Source organism: Melitaea cinxia, chromosome 10, assembly GCF_905220565.1.
Source record: "Melitaea cinxia chromosome 10, ilMelCinx1.1, whole genome shotgun sequence".
Classification (NCBI taxonomy): domain Eukaryota; kingdom Metazoa; phylum Arthropoda; class Insecta; order Lepidoptera; family Nymphalidae; genus Melitaea; species Melitaea cinxia.
In genome coordinates, this window is record NC_059403.1 from 13006734 (window position 1) to 13021922 (window position 15189).

At 36.9% G+C, this 15189-nt stretch overlaps 2 protein-coding genes across 2 annotated transcripts in view; both read left to right on the top strand.

The window, feature by feature from the left end:
• Positions 1–3886: 3886 nt before the first annotated feature.
• Positions 3887–4909, top strand: LOC123657442. The gene has a single exon (XM_045592985.1). The coding sequence runs from the start codon at positions 3887–3889 to the stop codon at positions 4907–4909; it is 1023 nt and encodes a 340-aa protein (XP_045448941.1).
• A 2794-nt stretch (positions 4910–7703) lies between these two features.
• The window catches only part of LOC123657443, a 49095-nt gene continuing 41609 nt past the window's right edge, over positions 7704–15189 (top strand). Inside the window, exon 1 of the mRNA XM_045592986.1 lies at positions 7704–9153. Within this exon, the coding sequence (XP_045448942.1) occupies positions 7704–9153 (1450 nt within the window). The remainder of the gene's footprint in view (positions 9154–15189) is intronic.

The following is a 15189-nucleotide window of genomic DNA, read 5'->3' on the forward strand; positions in this document are numbered from 1 at the left end:
GCTGCCCAGCGCATTACGCAGTGCAAGTAAGAGATTTCCTTGACCAGGAATATTCGGGAAGGTGGACTGGACGTTCAGGCACTATCTCGTGGCCAGCTCATTCCCCAGATTTAAATCCCGTGGATTTTTTTATTGGGGCGTTCTCAAAGAAAAAGTTTATTCAGAGACCATTGAGAGCGTAGCCGAACCGCATGAACGAATTTCTCAAGCTGCTGAAGACATCAACTCTCGAGGATATGCCCATATAATAAATAGATCTGTTTTAAGAAGATCTAGGTCATGTATTGAGGATGATGGTAAACAATTTGAACATTTATTGTAATAAAAAATGTTATTTCCCTATCTGACTTTTATTACAATAAACCTAAAACTAAACTCGGTCAAGATTTTTCATTATTTTATTAATTTTACTTACTTTTGTTGACTTTGGTAAAAGTAGCGTCATTATCTGTCTCGCTCATTCATGGCAAACATGTCCACTATCCATATCTCTCATCATTTTGTCGTAAAATTAAGAAGCTACCAAGAGCTTGTGCGAATAAAAAACATTTGAACTGAGTAAAGTGGGTTAACAAAAATCGGGTTACTTGAGGTTTTTAGTTTTACTCGTTTTTTTTAGTATGAAACTAACAAGGATTGTACCATTTTACAATCCTGATTAAATGCGCAAACTTTCAAAGGCACTTGCCAAGGCGCTTTAGTACATTTTTTAAAGAAGGCCTTTCAAAGTCGACAAATTTTGAAAATTTTAAATTCATAGTTTAACAAATAGTCTTAATTCTAAAAAACTTGGGGCAATTGTGTCATTATTTTCAAAGTTTAAAAGAAACAAAAATAATAAAAATTAACCACAATAACCGAAAAATGGTTACAGTTTGACCAAATTTCTAAGTTTTTCTTAAATGCCCATAATTTTCAAACTGCATGGGGTAGATTATTTCTGATTTTTCTCATGATAGTTATAATCAATCCTATCACCCCGTTTCGGCTTAACGTTGAGTTGTGGGACACTCTGTATATGTAAATATAATTATTTGAATATTGAAATAAAATTTCCTAGTTTTCGTTATTTATACAATACAAATTGAAAATAATTGTATTCTTTTCATAGTCAAGTATGAATTTCAATACGAAAAAGAAATGTATATTAATAGTACCTATTCTTGCTTCTTGAGTTATAACCGACTTACGATAATATTTAATAAAAAAAGATAACTTCTAAAAAGGACCAAATAATGAACTTATCTAGTTAAGATATATTTATTTTTTCTCTAAAGTAACATTAATTAGTCCTTGTACAAACGATAAATTTGTAAAGCGTCCGATGTTTCATCGTGAATACAGCTCTATATCAATCCACGCCATTTACCAAAGTCGGGAACGCGCTACTAACTAATTTATTACACGATTCATCTAAAATTAAGATGACCAATACAAACGGGCTATCAAAATTAATTATTATACGATGTTCTACTGAAGTGAAAATTTTATGACTCCTCTGAAGTGATTATATATCTATGACGTTTTATAGGTTTGTTTTGCAATGTATTGTTTTGTATTGGGCAGTTTACTTCTCCGTTAGTCTCTGGCTGAAATTATGAAGTTCTCCTTAATGTGTCCGTCAAGTGGTAATCAATATAGCTAGCCCGCTGGAATGTGAACTCCGGTACTGTCTTTACTAGTAACAGAATAGCTAATTCATTGTTTTGTTAGCCAAAGTGTCCTTTTTGCGATTAAAAAATTCTGCTAGCATTCTTACCACCATTTAACTAGTACATCACTATTCCACGAGATTATGATTTATACTATAATTACTTGCAAGTAATCGTTATTTTACGTTTTAAGTAAAAGTAAAGAATACTATAATGTCAATTCTGAATATTACCCAAGATAAGTACTCGAAAAAATAGGGTAAAATTGTATATTGTATTTAACAATATTATTATTTATTAAAATTGTCGGAGCTAAAAACTGAGGGCACAGCAGGAAATTTCCTGCCCAAAATATGGAGCAGCCCGACTGGGGCAGTACCTCGACCTTACAGAAGATCACAGCTAAATAGCACTGTTGTTGTGTTCCTGCTGGTATGTAACGTGATTAGAGCTCTGGGGGGAACTGGGGATGGGGTCGGCAAAGCGCGTGCGATGCTTCTGGTGTTGCAAAAGTCTATTAGCTACTGTAATCGCTTACCATCAGGTGAGGCATAGCTTGTTTGCGGATCTAGTTACATAAATACACATTTAACCCTTACATTATTCTTGTAAAAAGTATTATCGAAAACACAGCAATCAAAGCCGTATTAATAGTTTTTATTCATAATAAAGCAGATGTAGTTAAACTTAATAAAAAAAAAGTAAAATTCATTTATCTTTTAATTTTTAACTTTCTTACTTTGAGTGTGTAAAAAATATATCGTTTTAGCAATACGAGTACAATAATAAAAACCGATACCTCTACCCACCTCGCTAGCTAGTCATAAATTAACCATTTGAGTTCTGTTAGCCTGGTAAATTAGTTTAAAATGCGTAGAACTGAAATATTAATTCAATTATTCTATCCGATCTTAATACGTTCGAGATGGGAGAATTGTTCTAATCCCGTAAATTATTGCGGAGGTCAGACAGCAATCGCTCTCTGTAAGACTTAGAACGTGTCGGATTTAGATTAGTATAAAAATCAGATTCTGACACAAAGCTTGGATAATACTACCTATTAGAGTCAGTTATGTTGTTTGTGTATACTTCATTTGCGGAACATTTATTTATTTAAGAAAAACAAATTGTCACTAACGTTGTAGGGTTTCGCTTGCGCTAATAATTATAATATTATAACATATAATTACATTTCCTATAAAATAAGGAATACAAGATAATTAACATAAGTTATAAAAGTTTTTAATAAATACACAAATATATATATATATATATATATATATATATATATATATATATATATATATATATATATATATAATATGAAAATTCGAAATACAAATTTTTTGTTAATTTTGTAACACTAATTGATTATCAATATATCAAATCGTAGGAAAATCTATTTGTACTTGTGAGATATGCTTTCGTTGATTTTTCTTATTAAAAATCGTGTGCCTACCTCTGTTTCTCGTATTTTCATAGTGAAAAGTTTTATTATTTTTAATGGTATATAGAACAAGAACACACATTAAGATTATACTCTAATCGTGCATTTATTACAGAGGAACGTTTTTACATATGCTGGAAAACACTGCATGCTAAAAAAATAGTATAAAAACCTTTTTCTTTAACAGTCGAAATATATAAACTTTTACACAATTCGAAACCACACCTTCGTTACAAACTTTATAAAATGTTTTCAGTATCAGCTAAAGTTTCGTTTAGAGACGAAGATGTTGCATCCGAGGTGTTCTGCAAGGTTCTCGACAACTCGCTAACAAACATTTTAAAGACGTTATATTTACTTCATTTCTATTTATAATGAAAAAAGTAAGTATGTTCATCTATTTCTTTTTAATAACATGGCGCTAAGGACGAGTAACACATCTGTCTAGTTTCGTTGTAAATAAAATATTTTTAATCTTTATTAAAGTGATATTCTGCTTCTAATCTGTAATATAGATACGTAATAGTGACTTAAGTGTAAAAATAGTGAAATATAATAAGTGATAGTGCTTAAAAATCGGAAAATAGAGTATTCATAAACCACGACATTTTTATCATAAATTGCAAGTGGAGAAGTGTCTTCGGAAAAGAAGTCTTATTGCTACGCGTAATAGGTCAATTTTGGTGTGTCGATACGTGGATTGTTTTTTCACACTACCGACAGTAATTGATCAGCTGATCATATTATATTTGTGTGATTATAATTTTACTTCTTTTTTGGCCTTGCAATGGATTGTGGCAAGTGTAACAGATATATTAATGATAAGGAAATGTTGAAATGCGCAACATGCAGCATATGTTTGCACTACCAATGCGCAGATTTCTCCGAGATCGAATTTAAAAAAATATTACCCATGAACAAAATGAAATGGAAATGCCAAAACTGTAAGTCCAAAAAACATGGTACGTCATCCGGAACTCACTCTCCTAAGATACAACCGACGTCACTAAATAATTTTAATGTCGACCCGCAATCGCAGGCGCTTATGCAATATTTTGATGCCAAATTCGAAACATTAAGACAACAATGGCGTGCTGACCTTCAAGTTGCGATTCAGGAAGTATCTTCGTCGATCAAGCAGGACATCGAAAGTCTAGAATCGCGTTTGACTGCATCAGAGACACGAATAATTGAATTAGAACAAACAATAACATCTATGTCGTCTTCACAATCAAATTTCAATGATGTGATGCAGGAGAACAGTCAATTGCGCACGGACCTGGAATGTTTACAGGCTAAGTTTGATGACCTAGACCAGGTTTCTCGCAGCTGTAATGTGGAAATACAAAACATTCCCGAGAAAAAGGCTGAAAATCTCGTTCATTTATCTATCCAAATAGGAAAGTTAATTGGAATTGACATTAAAGAAAGCGACATTCGGTCCGTCCATCGGGTAGCCCCCGGCAAACCTAGCAACCGTCCAAAAAATATCGTACTTCAGCTTAGTACACGCCGGCTGCGCGATGATGTGATTGCCGCTGCGCGCGCGCGCCGCACTCTCACCGTGGCTTCGCTTCTCGGCCCGCCCATGTCTGCCGCCGCCGCTGCTACGAATCAGGACGCCCGCTTTTATATAAACGAACACTTAACGCTCAAAAATAAATTGTTATTTAGCACCGCTAGGCAGCACGCAAAGGATAAAAATTATAAGTACATTTGGGTGAAAAATCATTGTATTCTATTAAGGAAAAGTGACGAAGCGCGAGTGGTACATATCCGATGTGGTAGTGATTTAAAGAAAATATTGTGACTCTGGGCGATGCTGCTTTGTGCGTATACATATAATTATCATAACATTGTTCTAAGCTTTACACATTTTTTTGATATTTATTTCTGTCTCTGTTGTACTTGTTGTTGTATAGTGTTGATGTCAGGGAGCACAAAAACGTTACACAAAACTTACTTAAATAAAATAGCTTATATAATATATTACTCTTCTTTTAATAATGCATTTAGCTAATCTATCAATATTCTATCAAAACTGTGGTGGCTTGAAAACTAAAATTACTCAATTAAAATTAAATTTACTTACCTGTGAGTACGATGTAATTATCCTACTCGAAACTTGGCTTTCTTCTGCTGTTTTTGACTCTGAAATAAAGACCGATAGCTACTTAATGTTTCGTCGAGACAGAAATCTTAATCTCACGGATAAGAAAGGAGGTGGAGGCCTGTTGATTTTAGTTAAAAAAAACATTAATGTACTAAGAAGGTTTGACTTTGAGGCTAATAATATAGAGGCAATTTACTTACATTTCCCTTGCTACTCTGACTTACTCTTGTGCGCATGCTACATACCACCAGCATCCAAAAGCACTATGTTTGATAGTTTTTTCTGTAAACTGCATGATATTTATTTGAATGAACATTTTTCAAACTTGATGATAATAGGAGACTTTAATCTACCTTACCTTAAATGGCTGTCTGATTGTCCGTCACCACACCCAGTTGTGTCCGATACTGACATATCCAAATTATTAACTTACACTATGGCCTTAATAAACTTGCATCAATTTAATACTATTCTAAATGAGAATAGCAGAACACTAGATCTCGTTCTTAGTACCAGCAGACACATAACTGTTAACACTGCAGAAGATCCGCTACTCAACCTTGTTCCTCACCACCCTCCACTCGAAATATTACATTCAGCGTGCAATAGAGAACCTCATATGTCAACTTTAGACGACCACAAAATTAAGAGAAACTTCTTTAAGGCTGACTACGAACTCATTAACAAGGATCTTTGTAATATAAACTGGACATCGGAACTCGCCAATCTGTCTCCCGAATCAGCTGTTGACAAATTTTACAGTCTCTTAAATGACATAATTGAGAAACATGTGCCCCAGACAAAATCAAAACCCCCTCGCTATCCGAACTGGTTTTCTAAAAGTTTAATTTCTACACTCAGGCGAAAAACTAAGGTGTGGATGCGTTGGAAAACTTACGGTTCATTATGAGATTATCAAGAATTTGATTTGCTGCGGAAGCGAGTCAAACTACTAATTAGGAACTGCTACAATCTATATATTGAAAATATAGAAAAGTCTCTTAAAGACAATATCAAGTTGTTTTGGAAATACACGTCTGATTTAAAAGAAACTAACTCAGGATATCCAAAAACCATGAAACTTAACAATTGTACATCTAGTAATCCAAGCATAATTTGTAGTATGTTTTCTCAATATTTTCAATCAGTTTTTGAGCCGGTAAATCTAGAAGCCTACAAAATTCCTGACACACTAGATACTAATGAGACCCTTATATGTTTGAATCAACTTTATCTACCTCAACTTGACATTTATAAAGCATTAAAAGATATAGATCCTAGCAAAGGGCCTGGTCCCGATAACATAGCACCTATATTCTTAAAAAGAGTTAGTAAAAATATCTCTTTTCCCCTTGAAATGATTTTTAATAACTGCCTCAGAAAAGGTGTATTTCCAAGCCAATGGAAAAGGGTTTTTATAACGCCTATATTTAAATCGGGTTCGAAAAATGAAATACCAAATTATCGGCCAATATCCATCCTATCAACTATTCCGAAAGTGTTTGAAAAACTGGTTCACAATTTCATATCATCGAGGCTTAAGCATACTATTATCGAGGAGCAGCACGGATTTGTTAGGGGGCGATCTACCTTGTCAAATCTATTAGTTTTCACAAATTACATATTTAAAAATTTAGACAAAAAGGGCCAAGTTGAAGCTATATACACTGATTACAAAAAAGCGTTTGACAAGGTGGATCATCTTTTGCTCTTAAGAAAGTTATCGTACAATGGCATTAAAGGTAATCTCCTTCGGTGGCTCTCTTCGTATTTAGAAAATCGTACCCAGGTTGTCGTCATGAATGGATACGCATCTTCTCCTGCACTTGTGACATCCGGTATCCCACAGGGATCGATATTGGGTCCATTACTGTTCACTTTATTTATTAATGACATCTCGCCTTGCTTTAAACATTCAAAGTTTTTTCCCCGTGTAGGGACGGGCAGTAGAATACAATTTCCTACGGCCCGGCAAGAAGGCCTGTCGTAAGAGCCGACAAAATTCTTGAGGTGGTAGGCTTTGGCCGTGGCTTAATTACCACCCTCTGGGTAAAGTCGCGCCGCCAAACGGCAATTGCCGTGTTCCGGGGCGGGTCCCAGAGCAGCCATTTGGGGGATGTGTCTGGGTAGTTGTGGCACTCTATGTGACCGATTCTGTCTGCTCATCACTGCAGCATCGGGTGCCTGGCTTCGGAGGGTAGCGGGATCCGAGGCACGGTGCCGCCGCTGGCCGACCGTAGGAAGTTGGGGGCCCAAGTAGCAGGAAAGCCACCTGTGAAAGGCTGCCCCGCCACCTGACGAAAAATCCCAGAATGTTCTACCTTGCCGGTTGGCGACCGGAAGGGAGGACCAGGTAGCCATTCTGGGGGGGCTCGGGCGTCCCCGCAGTCTCCGCGTCAGGCTCCCTACGTGCGGCGGTGTAGAGTCTGACACCTGGTAGGTAGGATGCCGCCTCGTCCAGTTCGCATTCCCCTGCACCTATTCACTCCCCATGAAAGCACACAAGAATAAAAAAAGGTATACACAGCGGCTGCACGTCCTCCCACTGAAAGTGCACCTCTCTAACATCCGAGGTCTGCACTCCAATCTCGAATCTGTCCACCACCACCTAGAAACAGAAAAACCGCAGCTGCTGTTCCTCACTGAGACGCAGATCAGATGTCCGGCTGACACGGCGTACCTCAGCTACCCCGGGTATTCTCTGGAGCACAGGTTCATACCTCGTGCCGGAGTCTGTGTGTACGTCCGTGATGACATTTGCATCAAGCGTCTTAAGCACCTTGAGACATCCAGTTACTCCATCCTATGGGTTCTGGTGGACACAGGACAGGAGAAAATCCTGTATGCCTGTGTCTACCGTTCGCACAGTGGAGACGTGGAGACAACTCAGTTATGTGACCATCTTACCCTAACGGCGGATAAGGCTCGAGAGCGTTACCCTTCGGCACAGTTAGTCATCCTGGGGGACTTCAACGCCCACCACCAGGAGTGGCTGTACCCATACCAGGTGACCGACCATGCTGGGAGAGAAGTGCGTAAACTAGCCTTGACGCTGGACCTCACCCAGCTTGTAAATTGTGCTACCAGGGTACCAGACGTAGACTCTCATACCGCCAACTGCTTAGACCTATTTTTAACAACTGATCCAGACAGGTACTCAACAACAATTTCTGCACCACTGGGTACTTCTGACCACTGTCTGGTAAAATCAATATCCGTCTGTTCCCCACCCGAAGAATCCCCATGTGGCCCAAGACGGGTGTGGCGATATAAGGCAGCAGATTGGGATGAGATGCGTCACTTTTTCTCGTCCTATCCTTGGCGAGAGGTATGCTTTTCTTCTGATGATCCGTCGAGCTGCGCTGAAGCCATTACCGCGGTTATACGCCAGGGTATGGAATATTTTATACCATACTCTGACGTAGCGACGAATGGAAAAGCTCGCCCATGGTTTGATGCGGAATGCTATCGTGCAGAAGCCAAAAAGCGGTCAGCATACACTGCATGGGCTGAAGCTCGAGCGCACAAGTCTCCAAATTCTCGGAATTTGAAGAAAGCTTTTAACCAAGCCGCCAAGGCATGTAAAAGGACGTTACGCAGGACTAGATTCAACCATATCAGCCGCATTGGGGCCAAACTAGATTCTTACCCTTCTGGGAGCAAAGCGTTTTGGTCCCTGGCAAAAGCCGTTGAATCTAACTTTTGTCGGCCGTCACTTCCACCATTGCTGAGGACTGATGGATCACTGGCCCACTCTGCGAAAGAGAAAGCGGATTTGTTTGCATCTCTTTTTGCTGAGAACTCGCGTCTGGATGTTGCAGGAAAAGCTCCACCAATCTCAACTCGTGCTGACTGCATTATGGCAGAAGTACGCATACGTCAAAAAGAGATCCTTAAAATCCTGCAAACTCTAGACGTGAACAAGGCTAGCGGACCGGATGGTATACCAGCGATAGTCCTGCGTACCTGTGCCCCTGAGTTGTCTCCACCTCTTACACGCCTGTACCGCCTGTCACTTAAGACTGGCAAAGTGCCGAAGTCTTGGAAGCTTGCCAACGTGCAGCCTGTGCCCAAAAAAGGTAGTCGTGCAGACCCTGTCAATTACCGTCCCATCTCGGTCACATTCATACTCTGTAAGACTATGGAACGTGAACTTAACAACAAACTCTTGGCCCACTTGGAAGGTAACGATCTCCTCAGCGACCGGCAGTACGGTTTCCGCCAGCACCGTTCGACTGGGGACCTTCTAGTGTATGCCACACATATTTGGAGTGAGGCCATTGACAAACACGGCGAAGCACTTGCCGTGTCTCTCGATATCTCGAAGGCCTTTGACAGGGTTTGGCACGCGAGCCTTATAAGCAAGCTTCCTTCATATGGTATTCCACCTGGTCTTTGCACTTGGATTTCTGACTTCCTGAGCGAATGTTCAATACAAGTTGTCCTTGACGGGTACTCGTCGGACCAAATGGCTATCGACGCTGGTGTTCCTCAGGGATCAGTCTTGTCCGCTACCCTCTTCCTGCTGCATATTAACGATCTGCTCGTCCCCGGTACCTTTGGGTACGCTGACGACTGCACAGTGACGGACAGATACTTTTCGAGTGCAAGGGCTAGTAAGGATGTTATCCAGTCTTGTCGAGAGGATATGGTCAGCCGCTTGAACGTCGCCCTCCAGGCAGTCTCCGAATGGGGCGATGCCAATCTGGTCACGTTCAACGCTACAAAAATACAGGCGTGTGTGTTTTCCTCTAAACGGAGCCCTTTACACCTGGCTCCGACTTTCCGGGATGTTTTGTAGAAATTACTGACTCCCTACAGCTCCTCGGTGTAGAGCTATCGTCCAATCTGAACTTTAGGCAACACATCGAGTCCAAAGCAAAAACTGCAGCAAAAAAACTAGGTATTCTCTCTAAGGTCAGGCGATACTTCACTCCAGAACAGCTGCTCCAACTATACCAAGCACAAGTTCGGTCTTGTATGGAGTATTGCTGCCATCTTTGGGATGGATCCGCCAAATACCAACTGGCAACTTTGGACTCGGTGGAAAAACGAGCTAAGAGACTCATAGGTGACCCTACTCTGACAGACACCAAGTTGCAGAGTCTCGATCATCGGCGTAGGGTAGCTCGTCTGTCGGTGTTCTACAAAATATATTTCGGTGAGTGTGCGAAGGAATTACACGATCTAATTCCCCCAACAACCTTCCGCCATCGGGACACTAGGCGCGGTCGATCGTTCCATCCTTATGTCATCGATATGCCACCTACGCGCACAAAACGCTTTGGCTCTACCTTCCTGATGCGCACAGCTAAGGAATGGAACTCGTTGCCCGCGTCTGTGTTTCCCGAACGATACAATCTGGGTGCCTTCAAGGCCAGAGTGAATAGGCTGTTATTAGGCAGGCATGCTCCACCTTCGACCGCATCGTCACTTAACATCAGGTGAGATTGTGGTCAAATGCCTGCCTATTTGTCGTAAAAAAAAAAAAAAAAAGTTTCTTTTATACGCAGACGATTTAAAAATATACTCCACCGTAACAAACAATAATGATATTTGTTTAATGCAGGAAGATTTGGATAGACTGAATGAATACTGTAGAGCCAATAAACTATTTTTAGCCTATAGCAAGTGCAAACATATTCGATTTTTAAGAAATAAAAACATAATACCATCCACCTTTTCGCTGGGAGATCATATACTCGATACTGAAACGTCGATTCGTGACTTAGGTGTTTATCTGGATACAAAGCTTGCACTTGATACACACATTGATCATATATTAAAAAAATCTTACCGCATGTTAGGTTTTATCTGCCGCATCACGAAATCTTTTAAGCGAAAAGAAACATTCATGTGTCTTTACAAAAGTTTAGTGCGCTCACAACTTGAGTATTTATCCCCCATTTGGAACCCATACTACGATACATACAAAAATCGCCTAGAACTTGTACAAAAAAAGTTTTTACGTATCCTCAACTACCGTATTCATTCCCCAAGGTGCTCTTATAATGAATTATTAGATAAATACAGCATGATTTCTCTTAACGATAGACGTTCGATGGCTGATGCACTTACCCTCAGACATATTTGCATGGGTGAAATAAACGCACCACAACTTCTTGCAGAACTGTATTTTCGAGCTCCAGCTAAACCAACTCGGTCTAAAAACCTTTTCCATATAGAATTAACCAGAACAAATATAGGTCAACGCGCGCCACTTTACAGAATGTGTGTCCTACACAATAGTTTATTTAATGAAATAGATATGTTTTCGTGCTCCCGGCATCTTTTTAAAACTAAAGTTAGGAAGTTATTTACTTAGATTAATAAGTTGCCTTGGTGTTTTCATTGGCTCTAGACTATTAATAGTAATAACTAATCATCATTACTGTCCTTGCTGTAAATCTTATCCCTATGTTCTTAGTGAGACATAGAGGGGACAATTTGTATCTATTTTTTTCTGTTTTATGCTACGCTGTTATTCCTGTAATTGTTTCTGTACCGTTCTCCAAATAAATAAATAATAAATAATAATTAAAATTAATTTTTAATAACTTTGAATGACTTCTTTTTTCACAAATTTGTTGATCTTTTTTTGATATAGCAGAATTGGAAACATTTATTGTTACTTCGATTTTTGAATATTTTAAATTAACGCCTTTCCAAAAAAAAATAAAAAATATATATATACGTAATTTATATATCCTCATATTATAACCTATTTGCCAAAACTATCCAATGAAAAGGCATCCAAGCAATAATAAAGATATTTAAAAGGATCACCGTGAACGGATTTAAAAGAGAAATTCACATTGTCACCAGTACATTGAATGTGATTTTTATACCTTCTTAAGCGATAATGGTAATCTTGAATAGAATCTTCACGAAATTCGTACCTTTTAAAACGCTCGCGTCACGATAAATTATCTGAACATTTTATTGTAATTCCTACTGAATGTTATTTGATATATAATATTTTATTAAGTAACAAATATTGTAATATATAAATCAAAGTTGAAAGCCTAATAAAATGAATTTGTGACGTTCTTTGTAAAGGTAACTTTTTTTTACACAAAACAATTAAAACAGTATGTCACTTTTACGAACGTAAACAAGCAAGGTGTAATTGAAATTTCACTGTTTCATTTAGAAAGTTATTTTAAGGAGTTCGTGCTCATTTTTGTTTACTTTAGTACTACTCAGGATCACTAATGAACTTAAAATTGACGGACCTAAATAAACACGAATCGAAAAAGATTTTAGTTATTCTTAAAAAAATATATATATTTCTAAAAGTTTCTAAACTTCTGTGCTGACTTTAACTATAAATCGTTTTTTAAATATTTAATTGATCAATCACTGTCATCGACAAAGACTTTTTTGTTCTAAAAATATATTTTTAATTAACTTTTTTTCCAATTTATTGAGAACGTTTCGACTTCAAATTAAAATAAGAGACTCTAGTGCTAGAATAAAACTTCTTTTTGTATACAAGAAGGTGTACTAAAATTTATTACAACTGTTAGCGGTTAAAGGCTTTGCAAATAATACTCATTTATCTCAATTATTTTATTATTGTATTTATTTTCTAGATTGTCACATATAGATATGATTAAATTCAAAACAATATTTTTTTTCTTTAACTTAATTTTCAATTTTTAATTTCAATCTCATTTCTACCCACAAAATAATACTCATGTATTTTTTAAAACGTAGTTTAGAAATGGTATGTATATATTATTTAAACGACTTATATGAAGAAAGAGGTTCTATTAATGATCTACTTTCGCTGTTTTTAAACCGGTTTAATTTTTTTTTAAAGACAATATTTAAATGTGGTTTTGACAGCTTGTTAGCGGAGTGGTTACAGCAAATAGTAGCCGCTTTCATATTAATTCATAACATCAATAAAACTGATAGTAGCCTTGATCGCAAAGTTATATTAATAATAAAAATAAACCTATATTTATTTCATGCATGCCTGACTTACAAAAAGGTTTAAATATAATAGTGCTTATAGAATCAGTAAATATATCAACACATTATAATCTTAACAGTTATTGACAATAAATTTGATATTTGATTTTTATTATTTTCATACAACTAAACAATACATTCAATCAGTTCATAGTTTCAAATAATCATGTATAACAATAAAAATATTTACCAATCATCGATATAACAATAATAATTAATAAGTAAAGCAATAACAATATCATATCACTATTTTGAGTGTGGCTGCAAAGTTAAAAACTTATAAAAGCTTTGAATAAAGTAATGATCTTTAGAACAACTTTACAAAAATATGAGTCTATAACGCAACAAGTATTTTATGATAAAGAAAAAAAAAACCTTTACCCATTACTTAATTTACACAACAATTACTCGTATTTTGCGATAAATTGGTATTACACGTATAAATTGTCACTTGCAGCCCATAGCAGTCCACTGCTGGACATAGGCCTCTACAAGTTCGCGCCAAAAATGACGTGAACTCATGTGTGTTGCCCATAGTCACCAAGCTGGGCAGGTTGGTTGGTGACCGCAGAGCTGGCTTTGTCGCACCGAAGACGCTACCGCCCGTCTTCGGCCTTTATTTCAAAGCCAGCAGTTGCATGGTTATCCCGCCATCGGTCGGCTTTTTAAGTTACAAGGTGGTGGTGGGTCTGTTATCCCTTAGTCGTCTTTTACGACATCCACGGGAAGAGAGGGAGTGACTAGATTCTTACTGCCGTAACCACACAGCAGGAATTAAATTATGCGTATTGTAATTCCTCATAAAACTTCACCAACTACTGAAATCTATCCTTAAGCTAGTAAGTAGCAGTTTAAATTAATCATCCTTAATCCGCCTAATTCTTGCATATCGGATCCATTGTCTTCAAGAACGGTATATATTAAGTAATTCAACGTACAAGCGAAGATTTTAAAGGAATTCCTCTATTTGAAAACAGATTGTGTAGCAAACGTAAAGCAGATATATATAACCAATTTACTTTGATCTATTAATTGTATACTCTAATACACCAGTTGTTCTCAGTTTCAGTAACACGAGAGGGAAGGATCGTCTCAAGTTAAGTTGGTCGTGCATTATTCCCTTCTATACAAATCCTCAGTAAATTGAAATGTAACGCCTAAGATCAGAGTAAATTTTACTCTTTATGTGTTAATACAATATATGTGACGTTATTAGGATTTTATTTTTCTTATACGTAGTAACAAGTCTTTGTAAAATTTAGTTTAAGAATATTCTAATAATATGTTTAAAAAAACACGCCTTTATAAATAAACCAACCTAAAAAGAAAATTTATTTAATCCTGACGATCCTAATTAGGATAATGGAATAATCTTATCAAATTAGTGTATTGTCATCGGTCTTCGATAAGTCTACTAAGTTTAAATGAAATCTGAACTTTTGAAGTGGGTCAAAATGAAGTCCGATGGAGTCTAATGGAGACTAATAAATAAGTGTAATAACAACCACATTTTTAAGTTTTTTCGCCTTTTCTAATGAATCTTTTTCTATTTTTTATTGAAAATAGACAATGATCAATATCAACCTTGGCAATGAATATTTACATTACTAGAATGAAATAATAACGGTCTGCTAAAAGGTGTGAGTAATGATTTCTAGCTTTGCAACTCACAGCTGGTGAAGCTGTTTCTCGGCAATTTTCTTTGAAGGTACTATCTCCATAAGCCAGCCAGACAGTCACTATACTCTGTAGTTAATTAACTACAGCTAAGTTCTACTAAAATGAAATTGATTTTAAAATAACTATTTTCATTTAATCAGACTAATCAAATATTACATAATAAATGTATTTTCAAAATAAGTTATTCAACTAGATGCAAATAAAAAATATTGAATGATCGATCGTACAAGTTTTAACAATGTGAAACTTCCTTCAATTTAATATGTTGAAACGCAAAGTTACCGACTAGCGAAGTATAAAGTTCCGAGTACATTATA

Coding starts and splice junctions, on each gene's coding strand:
- LOC123657442 (XM_045592985.1), top strand. CDS start 3,887: ATGGATTGTGGCAAGTGTAACAGATATATTAATGATAAGGAAATGTTG.